General features: G+C 50.7%; 1 protein-coding gene across 2 annotated transcripts in view; it reads right to left on the bottom strand.

Annotated features, from left to right (window-relative positions):
• CFAP77 (cilia and flagella associated protein 77) overlaps positions 1-18,613 on the bottom strand; it is a 132,172-nt gene that overhangs the window by 45,184 nt on the left and 68,375 nt on the right. For both annotated transcript variants that reach the window (XM_026009559.2, XM_072748314.1), the window contains exons 2-3: positions 11,808-11,907; positions 11,043-11,271 (exon numbers count right to left, since the gene is read on the bottom strand). In XM_026009559.2, coding sequence (XP_025865344.2) covers positions 11,043-11,271; positions 11,808-11,907 — 329 coding nt within the window. The remainder of the gene's footprint in view (positions 1-11,042; positions 11,272-11,807; positions 11,908-18,613) is intronic.

The raw sequence follows: 18,613 nt of genomic DNA on the forward strand, positions 1-18,613 counted from the left end.
GGCGCTGGTGTCTGGCAGAAGCTGAAGAGGGCCCTTCCGCCCAGCAACCCCGCCTGTGGACATGACCCTGGGGACTCTCGCACACCTGCATGTGAGGTGACGGGAGATGAATACCCCCACCCAGCGGACCAGGGTGACATTTGCAGAGGTGTGGAGTGAAAAAAGCAAGTCGCCACGCAAAGGGATATATGTGGTTTGAAGCCACACAAACAAATGAATATGCATTATTTATGGCCATCTAACAGTGTAGCAAAGATGGGAAAACCTGGATGGGGAGCATGCACATTCCAACCTCAGGATGGTCCTCTGGGAACAGAGGGAAGGGCGTGGGGCTAGGAAGGTCTGAGAAGGGGCTACGGGATGCATTTGTTCTATTTTATTTCTTTGCTAAGGGCTCGGGTGCAAATATAGTGCAAAATATATATATATATAATTTGCTAAATTTGGGACGCCTGGGTGGCTCAGTGGTTGAGCATCTACCTTTGGCTCAGGGCATGATCCTGGAGTCTCCAGATCGAGTCCCACATCAGGCTCCTTGTGCATAGAGCCTGCTTCTCCTGTCTCTGCCCCTCTCTCTCCCTGTCTCATGAATAAATAAATAACATCTTTAAAAAAAAATCTTTAAAAAAATTTGCTAAATTTGAGCGGCAGGTTCATGGAGTTAGTTATGAAGCTCCTGGACTTTTCTGTATGTTTGGAGAGTTTCCTAATAAACACAGAAGAAAGGGGTGGCAAAACGTTTGCTCCTCTGGAAAGCATTGATATCTATCATCTTTTGGCTGATTGCAAGCCACGTTCTTATTTTCCACAAAAACATGATGGGCAACATGTAATAAGACTCCAGCAGTAGGCATCCCAAAGGAAATACTCAGTTATCAATAAAGCAGTTTCCCCCAAACCCCACAGTGCCTAAAATGCAGGGCTTTCTGACTCTGTGGCAAGACGTCTCGATGATCATAGTGGGGTGAATAGTGGGTGTCCCCCCCAAAGATATGTCCTCCTTTTAACCCCCAGAACCCATGAACATGGCCTGATTTGGAAAAGGAGCTTTTGTAGGTGTAACTTGCTTTAGGATCTTGAGGTCAGATTACCTGGATTACTGGGGAAGCCCTGGATTCATATCGAGAAACAAAAGAGGAGAGACCCAGACACATGGAGAAGAGGCCCTGTGAGCACAGAGCGGATGCTGAAGGACACAGCCCCAAGCCCAGGAGGGCCCAGGGCCACCAGAGGCTGGCAGAAGCAGGAGCAGTTCTCACCTAGAACCTACGGAGGGAATAGGGCCCTCTGACACTTTGATTTTAGATTTCTGGGCTCCACATTAGGAGAGAATAAATCTCTGTTGTTCGAAGCCCTAAGTTCATGGCACTGAGTAAAGCCTGGACAGGAGTAACAGATAGGACCTTTGAGGTCAATTCCCACTCTCTGGCCACATGCTCACAGACAAGTGTCTCTAGGTCTCAGTTTTCCTATCTGTAAAAAGAGCATTTTTTTCCCAAGATTTTATTTCTTTATTCATGAGAGACACAGAGAGAGAGAGAGAGACACAGGCAGAGGGAGAAGCAGGCTCCATGCAGGGAGCACAATGCGGGACTTGATCCCAGGACTCCGGGATCACAACCTGAGCCAAAGGCAGATGCTCAACCACTGAGCCACCCAGGTGCCCCAAAGAGCGTTGTTGCTAAAGGGTCATTCTGAAGGTCACATAAAGGATGTGCATGAGCACCTGTCTCACGTGCCTGACTCCCAAGGAGCAAATGAAGTGGAAGCTGGTATTATTATTATTATTATTCGAACCTGATGCAGGGCACCTGGTTTTCTGGTACCAACGGCCACCTCCATCTGGCCTCCAAAGGGAAAAGGACGGAGCTGGCCCTTGAGTACAACATGTTCAGTGACACGCTTTACTCTATGCATGTTTTTGCTTGTGGGTCTTGCGTGGTGCAGGACTGGAGCTGTGCTGGGCTCGAAACCTGGCTCTCCTCGTGGCCCTGGGGGTGCTGGTGGGCTCCCTGCAGGACCAGCTCCTCCGTGTCCCAGGTCACAGGGGCCACTGTGTCACCAAGGGGCAGAGCCAGCCGCAGCCCAGCAAGCGCTCCAGCTGCGTCCAGGCTGGAGCTGCAGAGGCTGGGCACCAGGCCCACTCCTGCGCTTAGCCCACCAATGAGGGCAGGCGAGGCCCAGCTCTGCAAAAATCAAAAGCGGGAAGCAGGAGCTGGGGAGGTCCCGAGGGGGAGGGCCCAGGGCCTCGTTAGCGCTGACCCTGGCACCAAGCGGCTCCTGATGGATGGGGTTCGGGAGGGCCAGGCCCCAGGGGAGCGCGGCCCTATCCATTATAGGCCCACAGCGCCTCCCTGAGCCCTCCCTGCTCCGAACGCTCAGAGCCTCGGGCCGGGAATAAATCTCTGTCTGGGCTACAGGAGAGCCAGGAGGGAAAAAAGGCAAAGCATGAAAAATGTCTTGTTCTTTACTCTGGCAACAAAGCCACCTCTGAGGAAGGAGTGAGCAGGAGTTTGGGGCGATGGGAGAGGTTGAAGGAGCAGCAGTCAGGCAGAGGGCCCAGAGAGGAAGGGGGAGAGGATGGGCCCCCCGCCACATCTCCTCCCAGCTACTCTCCCTGCCTGGACCTCTTTTAACAAAAGGCCGCCCAGGTCAGGACCATGGAAGCAGGCAGCCCCCAAGGAGGAGGGGACCCTTGTCAGACCCAGTTTGGGGTGTCCCGGGACGCAGCCTGGCAGTGATGTGCAGGTCTGGGGTGCCAGCCAACACCTCCACCCAAGGTGAGATTGTTCTAAGTCCTAGAGTAAACTGGCCTGGCCTTTCAAAGCTTGAAATCCCCAAGCTTTCACTCTCATAACCTGTGAGCTCTTGCTGCAGGACATAACTGCCCCTGCCTCAGTTTCATCGTGAGTAAAAGGAGGTGTGGGCTGCAGTGAGGATCAATTGAGTTACTCTGTGAAAAGCCAGGTCCCTGGTAAGCGCTCGCCAGCGTCAGCCACTGATGGCTGCAGCTGTTGTTCACAGAAGCCATCCCAGGGCCAAGGACTCACCAGGAGACCAGGGGCTCAGGATGAGAAATGATTTCCTCACCCAGGGTCTGGCTCTGCCTCCCGGAAACATGCAGACTGTGAGTAGGAGCAGAGGCTCTGGAAGGAGACGTTGCTCAGATCCTGGCTCTGTCACCAACTGGCCGTGTGAGCCTTGGGCAAGTCACTGGCCGAGCCTCAGTGTCCTCATCTATGAAACGGAGATGCTACTCCCTGCTGGATGGAGTTGTAGGGATTTCAGGAGATGAGGCACCTGTCAGCTGCTTAGAAAGGCTTTGCCACCTGGGCCACCAGTTCTGCTCTCCAAACACACCCACCAGTCCTCATTTTGTTCTCTCAAATCTCTGAGAACAAAGTCCCTCCACTGTCCTCATTTATTGTCGTGTTCTTTGTACATAGTGGTTTCTCTCCCTCATCCCACCCACCCCCAGTCCTGCTGTCTCTGGCCACTTTCCTGTTTAATGGGCCTTCCCCGAATGTATGACCTCACATTTTTTAACTTGATGCTACAGGTGTGACCTGAGCCGCAGAACAGAGTAGGAGGGTCACCTCCCTTTGTTCTGGACTTGAGACTCTAGTAACATGGCCAAGGGACACATCCACCCTTTGGGGCAGCATCAACCACAATATTGATTCATAGCATCAACCACAGGGCAACACAGCACTGTCTGTTAAATGATGCGGGACTCTGGCTTTACCATCTCCTCTCTGGTTTCAAATGGACTGTGTGTGCTCACGTTCAATAACCCCGTTTCAAAGCCTTTGAAGGCCCTGGACCGTATCTAAGGATGTAGCAGTGGACAAAACTGACATTGCCCCTGGTCTCCAGGACGAGGGCGTCAAGGAGAGCAGAGAACTATTCACTGTGAGTGTTGGGAGCCGGTCAGGCCCCTTGGGTTTTTTTTTTTTTTTTTTTTTTTGTTTTGTTTTGTTTTGTTTTGTTTTGTTTTGTTTTTTTGGCCCCGTGGGTTTTTTCACCAGCAGGATGTGTGTGTCAGGTGCGAGGGACTTTGCGAGATCCACATGCTCCCCCTCGTGGTCAGGCTGGTTTCATTCAGGCCACCCGGAGATCTGGAGCTGGGCTCGCCGTTCAGAATCTGGCTTGGATCGCTGGGACGGCTGTCTGGGAAGGGGCTTATTATTATTTTATAGGAGTTTGGGTGGGCGGCTTGGATTTTGGCCGTCAGCTCTGGGAGAAACAAAATAACCCAGAGTGATTGATGGGCCCATTGTAAATTTGTAAAATAAATCAGCTTGGCAGAAAGATTCAAAAAACCTGTCAGGCAGCAAACATTTTTTAACAGCCTGTAAAATTTCCTCCATCCTTCACATTTGTCAACGTCAGGCTGATGATGCATCTGATAGCTGGGCGAGCAGCAGCACAGACAGAGGGTGGGCTGGTAGCGTCTCCTACCTTTCTTGTGTTTCTCATTTCTCCATGGTCTGAATGCGTTCAGCACCAGGATCGGGGGCTGGGGGCGGTCCTAGACAAGACTAATTGGTGGGTGAACCAAGTATCCTACCAAAATTGCACGTTGCTACTGGCTTTGAGTTCAGATTCCAGTGGGACCATTTGTTGGTGGATTCATCCAGTCAGTATTTGCTGAGGACCCCCTCCAGCAAGGGCACTGTGGTCAGCAGCAGGGATACCAAGGTGCCCAAAGCTGGCCTGGAGCATCCAGTGCAGCGAAGGTTCTGGGTGCCCCATCGAGGAGTTTGTCTATCAGGAAGTGGGAGGCCACCAAAGGGGAGGGGACTGAGAAGGGGCACATTGGAAGGGAAGCTCGTTGTCTTCAGATTAAATTTAAAGCTGTAAAAAAGGGATGCCTGGGTGGCTCAGCAATTGAGCGTCTGCCTTTGGTTCAGGGCATGATCCCCAATTCCCAGGATCGAGTCCCACATTGGGTTTCCTGCGTGGAACCTTATTCTCTCTCTGCCTGTGTTTCTGCCTCTCTCTGTGTGTCTCTCATGAATAAATAAATAACATCTTTTAAAAAATAAAGCTCTAAGAAAAATCCAGACTGAATGGCTTTACACTCTATGTAGTATATACACACATTCCGTCTCAACCCCTCTCTAGCACAGAGAAAACCTGGGTAACATCTCTACCCACATCACCTCCATCCTGTGGCAGGCAGATCAGTGCCACAGTCACCGTCACAAGTGTCCAGGCCATACCAACCCCCATCCCAGCACGGGGAGGCCAGGGCAAAAATAATTTCACCTCTCTGACCCTCTGTCTCTTCTAATGGGATGTAAGAGCCCCAAATGGCACTCACTGAGCTGTTCAGAGTTATTTAAGGAGAGGGTGTGTTGGAGGTGCTCAGGCCTGATGTGGAATTATAGCAATAATACGTAGTTGCCATTATGAGTTCAGAGCAGGGGCTACCTACCTTTCATCTGGCCCATGTCACACACAGAGTAGCATCCTTGCCTTGCGTGCGGCATGAGGCTCCCAGGCAGGAGAGTGGTAGGGCCCCGGGTGCCCAGAATCTGCCAGGAGCACCAGCTGCTGCCCGGCCCTTGCTGCTCCTCCCCTCCCCGCCATCCCTGACTCATCATAACTGACAATGCCGGACCAATTAGGAGCAGTAACAATTAAGATGTGCCAAGGGCATGTGAACATTTGCAAACACTTATTAAAATGCATCAATAATTAAGTGTTTCTTTAATAGTTACATTCTGGCCTCCAGACATATCTGTTTATAGGACCTCGGGTCACAGTGTGCTTGGAGATCTGTGTGATGGCCCTACACCTGGGTAATGAGAATTTAAAATCCTTCCCTGACTTGAAGCCTGAGATTTGACGGTGAGGCAATAGAGCGGTGATGCGCAGGCTCTCGCCAGCTGCCTCATCTGAGAGGTGTGGTGTTCCAAGCCGGCCGGCCAGGCAGGGCACGAGGCCTGCTCTGCCACCTTGCAACCATAAGCTGTACCCACTTTTCTGGCCTGAGAAGTGGATGATACATTGATACCTGCCTCATGGGGCTGATGTTAGCATTGGTGATTCCATGCACGAAGTGCCTGACACATAAACCCAGTTCAGAGCAGCTGCTGTCAGTGGACAACAGAGGACTTTATCAAAGGACAAAAGGAACCAGCAGTTAGCTGAGGAGTCAGGATGGCCAGTCTACACCAGTGGGTTGCAAACTCAGTTCCCACCAGGACCAGACAAATAGCAAACAAGGGGAGAAACAGCCAGGCAGGGTGGCGGTTGCTGGGCTCTTGACTTTTTAGGAGAAACGGGAAATCCAGGGTTTTATATGGAATTGACTGACTGGGATGCCTGTGTGGCTCAGAGGTTGACTGTCTGCCTTTGGCTGGGGGCGTGACCCCAGGGCCAAGGATGGAGTTCCGTGTCAGACTCCCTATGAGGGGCCTGCTTCTCCCTCTGTTTGTGTCTCTGCCTCTCTCTCTGGGTCTCTCATGAATAAATAAATTAATAAAACAGAAGAAAGAAAGAAGAAAGAAAGAAAGAAAGAAAGAAAGAAAGAAAGAAAGAAAGAAGAAAGGAAAGAAGAAAGAAAGAGAGAAAGAAAGAAAGAAAGAAAGAAAGAAAGAAAGAAAGAAAGAAAGGAGAGAGAGAGAAAGAAATCGCCTGACTTTTCAAAAGTGGCAACTCATTCAAAACTTTAAAATTACTGCAGGGGCCAAACATCTCTGTGGGCTGACTTGGCCGTGGCCCCAGCTCGTGACCCCACGTCCACGTGGGCACTGTTTCCTGATCATTGCTTGGGGCTTCCACTTTCTTTTAGCCACACCAGCTCATGAACTGAAATGTACTTTTCCAACATAGTGACAATCTGATAAATCGGCGTGGATTGGAAACCAAATGAGCTAACTGGAGAGGAAATAACTGAACAACCCCAAATTCAGGTTTGAATCCCGTCTGGTATGGAGAGGCTGGGAAGGTGGGCAGGTGGAGTTGTGCACTGCCCCCTCACACCTGTTATTTTGTGCACTGTAAGATACACAAAGGGCAAGAGGATTTGATACCGGGGCACAAGAGTAATAGCTGTGGTCAGAATTTTGCCTCACGTGGCACTTAGCATGCTCATTAGCATCCCTAGCTTAGAGTGTGTTTTCCATGTATTTAGTCTGAGATGGGACTTTATTATTTTTTTTAACATATCTGTACGTGTGAGTAAATGGCACTCATTTGTTTCTTTGTCTATTTATTTATTGGACCAAATCACCCCAACAACTCCTCGGGTAGTCGTGTGTAATCAGATTTGGTTTTTTAACATGCTTTTAAAGTAAAGAAATAAATACAATTGAGACTTGTAAAAGGTGATCATTAGGAAATGGGCCTCGGCCCCATAACTTCAAAGTAATAGCCCCATTATGGAGAGGGGCGATCATCTTTTAACTGCTCCTCGCACTTACATTGTAAGGTGGAGGGGCTCTGCAGGCAGGCTGGGCATCTTGGTAAAAGCTTTTCCAGCAGCCACTTAACCTCCACTTACAAAGAAATAAAGCGGAATTGATGCTGATTTGGGCCTGCTTTGGGGGATATCTTTGCTCCGTAAAAGCCCTTTTGCTTGCAATTTGCTGAGCTGCCCTGTCACATGAGAAAGGGCTGCTGTTGATAAAGATAAAGCTTTATGGCCACGATATTTGCTGCTAACAGCAACCTAATGCAGCATTTTCATTTTTGTGCAATTAATGTTAACGTCTGCTACGAAAATTGTCATTAAATACCATTTTAAAATCCATTCAATTTGCATATGCAAAGCCCATTTACCATCACAGAAGATATAGCCGGCACTTCATCACGTCCTTCCCCTGGAATTGTAGCCACTCAGTTTTATAGCAATTTAAGATTTTATATTGAAAGCCAGATGATAATGGATGTCCTTTCTGAGCCCGGCTGACTTAAGCGTTTCCATTGTACGTGGAACAACGCAGCCCCAGGACCAGAAGCTGTGGGTGTTCGCAATGTAACTCAGTCCCCAGGGAGGCAAGGTGTGGAAGAAAGAGCACTGGACAGGGAGTCTGCCGGCCTGACTCTAAATCTGGTTCTTGTCTGGGTCACAACTTGCCTGGAAAAGTCTATTCACTTCTCTGAACTTCTGCTTTCTTGTCTTTTTTTCTTTTTTTTTTTTTTAAGATTTCATTTATTTATTTTAGAGAGAAAGAGGAGCATGGGGAGAGGGACAAGTAGAATCTGCACAGAGCCTGACACCAGGGCTTGATCTCACGACCTGAGCCAAAATCAAGAATCAGTTGCCCAACTGACTGAGCCACCCAGGTGTCCCTTTTTATTTTACTTTTAATCTTTTTTTCTTTTTTTTAGGTAAGCTCTATGCCCAACATGGGGCTTGAACTCACAACCCCAGGATCAAGAGTCACATGCTCTACCGATGGAGCCAGCCAGGTGCCCCTGCTTTCTTGTTTTAAATAAAGGCTTTGAACTAGGTGATAGCTAATGTTCTATGTCTTCTAAAATTTTTTCTTAAAGATTTATTTATTTATTTATTTATTTATTTATTTATTGAGAGAGAGAGAGTGGTAGAGAGGTGCAGAGATGGAGGGAGCCCCAATGTGGGGCTCCATCTCACAACCTCTGGAATCACCACCTGCACTGAAACTAAGACTCAGATACAACTGACTGCACACCCAGGTGCCCCTAAAACTTTGTTATTTTAAATATAAGCACATCAGGTCAAGAACACAGTTTAGGGAGGTCAGCTAATTTCTCCCTGCCTAAGCTGGCAAGTTACCCCCACAGACCTCCTGCACAAGGGTTTAAAAGACAAGGAAAGGAAACTAGCACAGAGCCCAAACATAACCTGAGAATCCTGGAATGCTGAGTTACAGAGGAGGAACTGGAAACCTTGGAGGGAGAATAGTTGGGGACCACGCCAGAACTAGAACCCTAGGCTGACCCCTAGCCAAAGCTGCGCCCAGAAACCATGCTGTCTTGGAGACACTGGTGACTGGCCCAGACTCATCTAGTGATGTGGCGCATAGTGGGACTCTCTGTTCCCCTTGCACTCCGGGCAATCTTGGGAAACCTTGCCTGGCCTTGGAGGGACTGACAGGGGGCAAAGGATGGTGTACAGACGATTAGATAAGCCAGTCCAGGAATGACTTTCCAATATGTCTCTAGTGTCACGTTGTGGGTTTTGAGGGCTGGTGAATAGAAATGCATTTTAGGTAGAGAGATGTCCATGGGAGGTGGGTGAGCTTACCGCAGAGATGATGCTGAGCTGAACTCTGAAGAACAAGGAGGTTTTACTAGGTAGGGTCAAAAGGCAAGGGAAAAGCATGCAAAAGTATGGTGACTCACACTATGGAAAACACTGTGGAAGTTCCTCAAAAAAACTTAACCTAGGATCCCCTATGACCCAGCAATTGCACTAGTGGGCAGATGCCCAAAAGAATTGAAAGCAGGGACTCAAACATTTGCACACCCACGTTCATAGCAGCACTATTCACAATAGCTGAAAAGGTGGAAATAATGCAAATGTGCATTGATGGATAAATGGGTAAACAAAACGTGGTATATATGTACAATGGGATATTATTCAACCTTTTTTTTAAAATTATTTATTTTTGATAGTCATACAGAGAGAGAGAGAGAGGCAGAGACACAGGCAGAGGGAGAAGCAGGCTCCATGCACCAGGAGCCCGACATGGGATTCGATCCTGGGTCTCCAGGAACGCGCCCTGGGCCAAAGGCAGGCGCCAAACCACTGCGCCACCCAGGGATCCCCATATTATTCAACCTTAAAAAGGAAGGCAATTCGGGCGCCCACTAAGACGCAGTGGTGGTTCACAGCAATGTGAATGTGCTTAATGCCAGGGAACTATACATTTAAAAATAGTAAAGCTTACCACGATAAAAGAAAAAAAGATTAGAAAAGAATAAAAATAAAGAAGGAACCACCAAATAAATATATAAATGAACAAATAAAGTATGGTGGCAGAGACTGAGGAAGTCACCTATCCAGGAACAGTGAGATGAGGGTGAGGGACAGATCGTCAGAGGCACTGTTGGACCAGGATACTGGCTTCTCAGTCTCGGGCATCTGGGGGTGCTTGGGGCAGCTGGCAGCCCCTGGCCATTTGGCCAGCTGCAAGTGCTTCTCTTTATTTGTACAGTTGAGGCACAAATATCAGGGATTTTTGTCCGATTTGGACTGTGACACAGAACAGGTTAGGAAGGCTTGCTGTATCGGATGTCTGATGTTTTTGTCTGCTGTTGTGTTCTGCTCTCCTCCTCCTGGAGTCAGAGCCCACATCTCTGCGTCTTTCCCACCACCAGCCCCTAAGATGGTAGACCCTGATTCCAACCCACCACCCCTTCCAAGAAGGGGCAGAAGATCAGGCCTGGCCGATCAGGGCGTCAGGATCTCCTGGTCTTGGCAACTGGTTCAGAGGCAGACATGTCACCCAGGACTGACCAATCGGTACACTTCACAATCCCTATTCATGGTGGTTGGTTCAGGGATAGGCCAGGCTCTAAAGTTGGACCAAAGAATTTTAATCTCAAGGCTATTGAAGTTTCTGTGCTCTTCCCACCAAAAAATGGAACTGTTCCTAGTCATTCTGCTACATGAGGAAGAAGCTTGTCAGAGAATGAAGCCAGGACTGAGAAGCACAGCCACAACACGGAGAGACACACCAAACACTGATCATATCCCTTGATTACCTAGATCCAGCCATGCCTGAAACTGTACCCTTGAGCTTTTCAATCATATAAGCCAGTAAATCCCACTTAAAAAACAACAAACACATCAAGGCAGTTTGAGTTGAGATTTGATTACATGCAACCACATTCTGCTTTTATAGAGTGTCATGCATTCATGTGTGCTGCTGTACCAATCACTGTGACCAAGGTTTGTGACACACACTGATCAAACAGGCCTGGAACTCTCGCCCCTTCCTGGAGTCAAAAATCATGCCTCACATTGTTTTCTGATGCAGTCACCTCTGGGCACCCTCCTGCCCCATGGAGAGGGATACAGCCTTGCGTGCCAGCTACCTTACCGTGCCCGGATCCCAAACGTCATATTTGGTGGGAGAGAGGGCAGTTCCTTCTTGACGTGCCGGTCATCCTGGTCACTGATACGCATGTCGTTGAGCTGACGGTAGAGGAAATTCTCCCGAGCAGTTACCAGGCCGGCTTTCACAGCCCCACGGTTCATGGCTATGTAGTTCCGGGTCAGTTCGTGGGGGCAGGTGGGCTGCTGCTTAAACACGTTCCAGTGTCCGATGGCTAGGCGTGGGGAGAGACAGCACCACGGTGTGGCAGTCAGGGAAGGAAGCAGGCGGTGGCACCTGACTGAGGAGAACCAGGCATGCATACCTTCCCATGAGCCCAGAGCCTGCTACGGGGACAGCCCTGCTCGGCCTGCTGGGAAGGGAGGGGTCAGGATCCCCAGAGATCCCACAGGGCACCTGAGCATCTTTGGTGGAGCTGGGTCGGCCTGGCCTTTACCTCCTTGAGGCCATCAGAGGGTCGGGCCTGAGCCCCTTCTGTGCTCAAAGCTCACACGGGACGGAGCACAGTCCCTTGCCTGGGGACAAGGCTGGACACTGGCTGGGGCCCGTGCTATGTCCCTGCTTCCTTTCACCTGGGCCCTGCCTGGACCTCCCCATCTCGGCCAAGCCCTGACTGTGGTTTCTATCAGAATCATGCTGTGGGGCAGACACCGTGACTCTTTGGCTCTTTTCCCGGAGCGTGGCCTGCTGCCGAGTGGCCAGGCTGGGTTGAGAGCTCAATCCCCTGAGGTGCAGAGTCGGCTTGCTCACCTTCGGGGACGCCTCCATCCAGCCCCCGGATGTAGAGTCCATAATTAAAGTCGATCCCAGGCAGACTGCAGCTTCTTTCTCGGGGCTTCCCAAGTTCAGCCTGTTTGGGGAAAGATAGAGAGCAGGGGTGAGGAGTGGAATACTGGACCAACCACATGATACCAAATTCAGCAGTGGGAGTCATGGGACCTGCTCACTTTGCCACAGGCCCTGTGGGTGACTGCAGGGCTGCCAGGGTGTGGATGACTGAGCCTCCCTGGAAGGGGCCACTTCTTCCCGCTGGAGAAGGCTGCTGGGGTGCTCGTGCTGAGGGACAAGCGAGCAGAGTCAAGAGTCAAGTCAGGAGGACCCCTGAGGCCTTGAAAGAGGAGGCGAATTCGTCCAGGGTAGGTGCATTCGGGGCCCAGCCCAGATCTGCCTGCCTGGAGCTGGAGGTGACTCACCTACGCAGATATGCTGGAAGGCCTTGTTCACAGAGATTCACCTGGAGGTCCCCTTGGGGTGGGGTGGGGGGCATCTTTCCTACCTGACTCTTCATTCCTACCACACACAATGGCTTATATGGCGCTTACTGCAGCTCGTGAAGATGTGGATGGCTTCTCAAATCCTCACCTGCAGGTGGGGCTATGGCAACAAGGCCTGTATCACCTTTATAGTGGCTAGATAGCTTTCCTCACTCTCTGGGTCTCTCTGTCTCTCTGTCTCTCTTTTTAAAAGAGTTTATTTATTTATGCATGAGAGACTCACAGAGAGAGGCAGAGACAGGCAGGAGGAGAAGCAGGCTCCCTGTGGGAAGCCCGATGCAGCACTCTATCCCAGGACCCCAGGGTCATGACCTGAGTCAAAGGTAACAGGCACTGAGCAGGGCACTTGACGGGATGAGCACTGGGTGTTATACTATATGTTGACAAATTGAACACCAATAAAAAAATATACAAAAAAAAAAAAAAGGCAGACACTCAACCACTGAGTCACCCAGGTGCCGCTCTCATTCTCGGTGTCCCTGGTGCACTCCTCCTTGCCCCCCAGGAGGGAGATGTAGGAACAAATGGCCCTATAACTGACCACGTGACTCCCCCATTTTATAGACAGGGGAGCGGATGCTTAGAGAGGCGGTGACCCACAGCTCCTAAGGGCTGGGCTGGGTTCCACACGGGGCTGGGTCAGGCCTCCAGCCGGGACTCCTAATCATTAGATTGCCCTGCAGCTCTTTAGCGGAGCAGCTTCCTGAGGTCAGAGGTCCTACTCCTCATGATGCTTAGAACATCTCCTCTCTGCTTCATGGAGCCTCTGTTGACTTCTGATCGTGTCCCAGATACAATGTTCAGCCCTTCCCCTGCGCCTCTCCTTGAGTCCCCACAGCTGCCCTGTGAGGCAGCCCCCCTTGCTAACCCCATTTCTCAGATGAGGAAGCTGATGCACAGACAAGTCAGGCAGTTGGCATAAGGCCACACAGTAGAAAGTGGCAGAGCTGGGACTTGAACACCAGCTGTCTGTCTCCAGCCCACGCTCAGATCCACTGGCTAAACGAATACCCATGAGCCACCCAAATGTCTGGATGATAAAATCCCACACAGCCAGAACCATGACTTCTATTGCCTTCCCCTTCCTGCTGGCACATTGCAGGTGCTCAATAAATGCCCAAGATTAAAAACCTCCTCCTCTGTGAAGCTCTCCCGGGTTGCCTTCAGTCCAGACTTTCCCTGTCATACGGCACCCTAGGGTGAGCTCTATCTACAGGACACTTTCAAAATTGCCCAGTAGTACCTCTGCAGCATAGAAGGGCTTTGGGTCTGTATATGACGCTCAGGGAAAGAGCCAGGCACCAAGGACCACGTACTGCATGACTTCCTTGACGTGAAATGTCTCAAGTAGCAAGTCCAAATGGACACAAGGTAGATTCGTGGTTGCTTCTGGCTGGGAGGGGGATGGGATGGGAATGTTTGGGGTGGGGAGTGATGGCTAAGACGTATCCCAAAATCAATGGTAGTGATGGTTGCATGAGTCTGGGAATAAGCGAAAAGCCACTGGATTGTACACTTTCTTTGTGTGAATTGTACACTGTGTGACTAAGTGTCAGTAAAGCCGTTAGAAATTACAAAGCAGTGTAATCAAGTCATTAACTGCATGATGATCAGCTTAACATGCCTTTCCCAGTAGAATGTACTCTCACTCTTCATTTATTTTAAGGTTAATTTTTTTAGGTTTTTTTTGTTGTTGTTGTTGTTGTTGTTTAAAGATAGACCTTTTTTTAAAAGATTTTATTTATTTATTTATTTGAGAGAGAGAGACAGAGACAGTGAGAGAGAGCACGAGCAGGAGGGAGAGGGAGAAGCAGGCTCTCCACAGAACAGGGAGCCAGACACGGGGCTCGATCCCAGGACCCCGAGATTATGACCCGAGCCCAAAGCAGACGCTTCAGCGACTGAGCCACCTGGGTGCCCCTGGACCTTGTTTTTCTTAGAGCAGTTTAATGTTCACAGCAAAAATGAGCAGAAGGTACAGAGATCACCCCTGTGTCCCCTGCCCCCTTATCCTCACCCCTCTTTCTCCCTGTGCCATTGAAAAGATGCCGGCAAGTAGGGGCTGAATGAATGAATGAATGAATGAATGAAATGCCTCCTTGGAGACCCTATCATCCCTCTTCTACACATCGTTCTCCCTCTTCTTTCCCAACTCAAATCCCAGGAGGCCCCACTTCCCTCGAAAGGGATGGAGCCCTGGGTTCCAGGCTAGTGCATGGGGCCTCTGCTGGGTGGTTTGCCTTGAATTCCTTCTGAAAGACTCACTCTGAGCTGCAGACAAAGCTCTGGCTTCTCATTTGTTTTTGAAAATGATCTGGCCTCTCTGGTGACTGCAGGGGAAGTTAATTAAAATGTGACTTCTCCAGGAGAGGCTTCCCCCACCCCACCGCCTCCCTCAGGGCAGGTGCAGGTGGGCAGACTTCCAGTTGGCAGAGAAAGGACAGACAGACTCAGGAGCTGGCTGTTATGTTGGGGGTGGGGTGGGCGGGGAGGTGGAAAAGCACATGGGTGCCTATCTCTGCACTTTTTACCAACAGTTGACTGGAATCAACAATTGCCCAAATGCCTTGAAGCCTTAGGCTGCAAGAATCATCCCATGGGAGGATCACCCATTATTTCACTCCTCAAATATTTATTTTGTACCTACTCTGCACCCAGTCCTGTGTTGGGAGTTCTAGGGCAAACAAAGCAGACACAAAGTCTTTGCCCTTATGAAATACATTGTTTTGCAAAAAGGACAACTGACCGAGTAACCCCATAGTCAAGTGCACTCAGGAGTTGGATTGGGGGAGCACGGATTGCCTCTAGCTCTAAAAATCTGAGTCCACAGTGAGAGAAGATGTTTGCAATACATATACCTGGCAAAGGAACCTTATCCATCGTATATAAAGAGCCTCTACAAATTAATAAGAAAAAAAGGCCGACAATCCTATAGAAGGATGAGCAAGAGACTTGAACAGGCACTTCATTAAGAGGATGTCCAAGTGGCCAAGATCCAGATTTCAAAGTTGTTTAATCTCTGAGCAATGCAAAGTAAAAACTCGGGCAGCCCTGGTGGCTCAGCAGTTTGGTGCCGCCTGCAGCCCAGGGTGTGATCCTGGAGACCGGGGATCGAGTCCCATGTCAGGCTCCCTGCATGGAGCCTGCTTCTTCCTCTGCCTGTGTCTCTGCCCCTCTCTCACTGTCTCTATGAATAAATAAAATCTTAAAAAAAAAAAAAGTAAAAACAACACTATTGGTGAGAATGTGGAGGAACCAGAACACAGATGCACCTCGTGGGAGGTATAAACAGCCACTGGGGCAAACTGTTTAGCGATATCTATTAAAGCTACACATATGGCTACGGTATCCCAACAGTTCCCCCCAGACATGCACCAGAAATGAGTGCCCATGTTCAACAAAGACATGTCTGAGAATGCTCACAGCACCTCAACCCCTACTAGCCAGGTACTGGAAACGATCCAAATGGCCATTATAAGTGGTTAAAAAAAGTTGTGACGTATTTGCTCCATAGAACGCCCCATAGCAGCAGTTCTCAATCAGGTTTGCCCTCCCAGAGGACACCTGGCCGGGTCAGACACATTCTGCCTTGTCACAACTTGGGAAGGGGTACTGCCTTCCATGGGGTGGGTGGAGGCCAGCTACTGCTAACCGTCCTACAAAGCACAACACAGGCCTCACCTCCAACAATGAAGAATTACCCAGCCCTGAATGCCAGTACTGCCCAGGCTGGGAAGTCCCACGCTACGGCAACAATTTAAAAAAAAAAATAGCCACACACAACCATACGGCAGCTCTCGCATGAAGTGCAGGGTGAGAGGAGCCAGACACGCAAGGGCCATGCAGAGGGGGCTCAAACCCCTGCAGGATGCCGGGAGTCCTTGGAGCAGGGGTGGCGGCTGAAAGCAGCTCGAGGGGGCTTCGGGGGTGCTGGTCCTACTGCCTCCTGACCTGACGTGGGTGCCCCGCAGGCCGTGCAGTCCTGCATGCAGGCCTCCTTCAGAACCCATTCATCTGTGATGTGGCCATGGCTACGGGTTGAAGGAGCACTGTGTTCTCGAGCACCATGGGGTACCCCCGCTTTGCGCAAGCACAGTGTAAGCACTGGCAGCAGTAGCACAAAAACAATTTGTCAAGTCCCAAAGGGCGCTCTGCTGTGTGCTTTTGCGATGGTGGGTTCGTGCCCGGAATTGCCTGAGTGTTGGTTTTGTCATATGCGCTAACTTTTCCAGGCAGCAGGATCAGCCGGCGGAATGAGGTAGGGCTCTCCAAGAGTTCAGCCGAGAAGGAGGTTCAGCCTTCCAGCCCCACAGCTGGACTGGCTTCCCTCTTGGGCAGGTCACACCCCAGCATCCGAGAGGGTCACCTGTAGGACACCAAAGGATCCCCGGCCTGTCTCAAGCGCACCCCCAGAGCTGTGCGCAGAGCATCCCAGGCTAGTGCTGTGGGAGTGCTCCCTGACCTTTTCTGGGGTTCCACCCAGCCCCAAACTCTCCTGTGCTTGAAACTCCACCCTTGGCAGCTCAGGCCTTTAGGTCCAAAGGCCAGGTGCCTCGGGACCCCTGTGTTCACATGTGAATGCCCAGAGGAGCAGCGGACTCACCCATGACCAGCTCAGCTGACCAATGAGACAAGCTCCCCAGCCCACTTTGTGCCAACACCACTGACCACAGGTGACCCCTGTAATCCTGGTGACCACGAGCCAGGCTCCTCAGCCTCCATCACCTCTGAGGCTTAAAATAACCCTGCAAAGTGGTCACCACTGGCCCAGCTTCTGGGGGAGAAACAGAGGCCCGGGCAACTGGAAGGCCTGGTCTGCTGCACAGCTAATGAGTGGCCGAGGCAGGATTTGAACCCACGCCTGACTCCATGTGGTTTTTGCTGCCTCTGAACTGCTCAGTTGGCATTTAGTATACCCATCATCTTAGCTCTGCAGGCAACATGCTGCTCATGCAGAGTGGATGTGCCTTGGCCTCTGCACTGCCCCTCCCTCCGCACACACAGAGCATGCACTTCGGGAGCCTGATGCCCAGGAGGGCCCCAGGTAAAGTCCGCTGTTTTCACGAATAGCTTGGGGTTCTGGCAAGAGCTGCCCTTTCGGAAAACACTGTAGGCTGATGTGACGTGGACACAGGACGGAAAGTCCTGACTGGGTCAGGGACAAGTATGCAGGAAAAAAAGAAAGATGTCGACCTTGGATTGGCATTTTGGAGAGAGTCAACCTGAAGAAGGTTCCAGTGGGTCAGCCAGGGAGAGCCAGAGAGCCAAGGGTTCTCCGAGGGGCTTCTTGGAAGCAGGAAGGAACATTGAGCCAGAGGTGTGAGGGCCTGGAGCCAATTCTGGGCCTCCTTTCCCAGCTGTCCACAAAGACCTTCTAGAAGCCTCCAGGGGAAAGCTGCTCAGTGGAGGGCTCTGCAGGTCTCTGGGCACCTCAGGGGAGCCACGTAAAGCCAGCTGAGGATCAACAAACAGGTGGTCAGAGCTCCTGACCCTGAACTTCCAGATGCAGGCAAGTGAGTCATGACAGACATCTGAGATCAGCTGCCATTGAAAGAGAAGGTGACTTCAGGTCTGATGTAGTAGTCACCGGCTTCGCCATGGCAACTCCAGTCTGATATCCATGAAACTGATGAGACTGGCCACAAATCTCCACTTTAATTGGCTACTCAGACCCCCACGCTACCTGCCCCCACCAACCGCACCCCCCCGCCCCTGGCCCAGCCCAGAAAAGGATGAGGGGCAGCCCAGAGGTAACAGCTCTCAAGTTGGAATGTGCAAAGGTCCTGGGGCAGGTGACATGGCCGGGCTGTTGGGCCATGTGAAGGTTATAAGTACCTTCCCCACACGGGGATCCCTTGGAACCATCACCCTCTGTCTGCTGCAGAAGTGAAGAAAGAAACAAGGAAGAGAGCTAACATTTACTGAGCACCTCTTATGTGTGGGGCTCATGCGATCTGATCTTATTTAGTAAACCTTTCTACTGAGCACTTACTCTGTCCTGAGAAATTCTTGTGCTTCCCCCCTGAACCCTGCCAATCCCACTTGGAGGTAGTTTTCCCATTCTACAGATGGGAAACCTGAAGGTTCACACCTGGCCAAGGCCACCCAGGTAGTAAATGGAATAGCCAAAGTAGATAACTCAGCTCCCCCAGATATGCTGACCCCCCAGCAGCGCTCTGAGGGAGGTCACATCATCGCCAGTGGACAGATGGGGAAGTCAAGGCTCAGGAAGAGAAGGGATCCATGAATCCCTTTTAGCCCGCACGTGCAAGGCCCTCTGGC

The sequence above is a fragment of the Vulpes vulpes genome, chromosome 2 (genome assembly GCF_048418805.1).
Source record: "Vulpes vulpes isolate BD-2025 chromosome 2, VulVul3, whole genome shotgun sequence".
NCBI lineage: Eukaryota > Metazoa > Chordata > Mammalia > Carnivora > Canidae > Vulpes > Vulpes vulpes.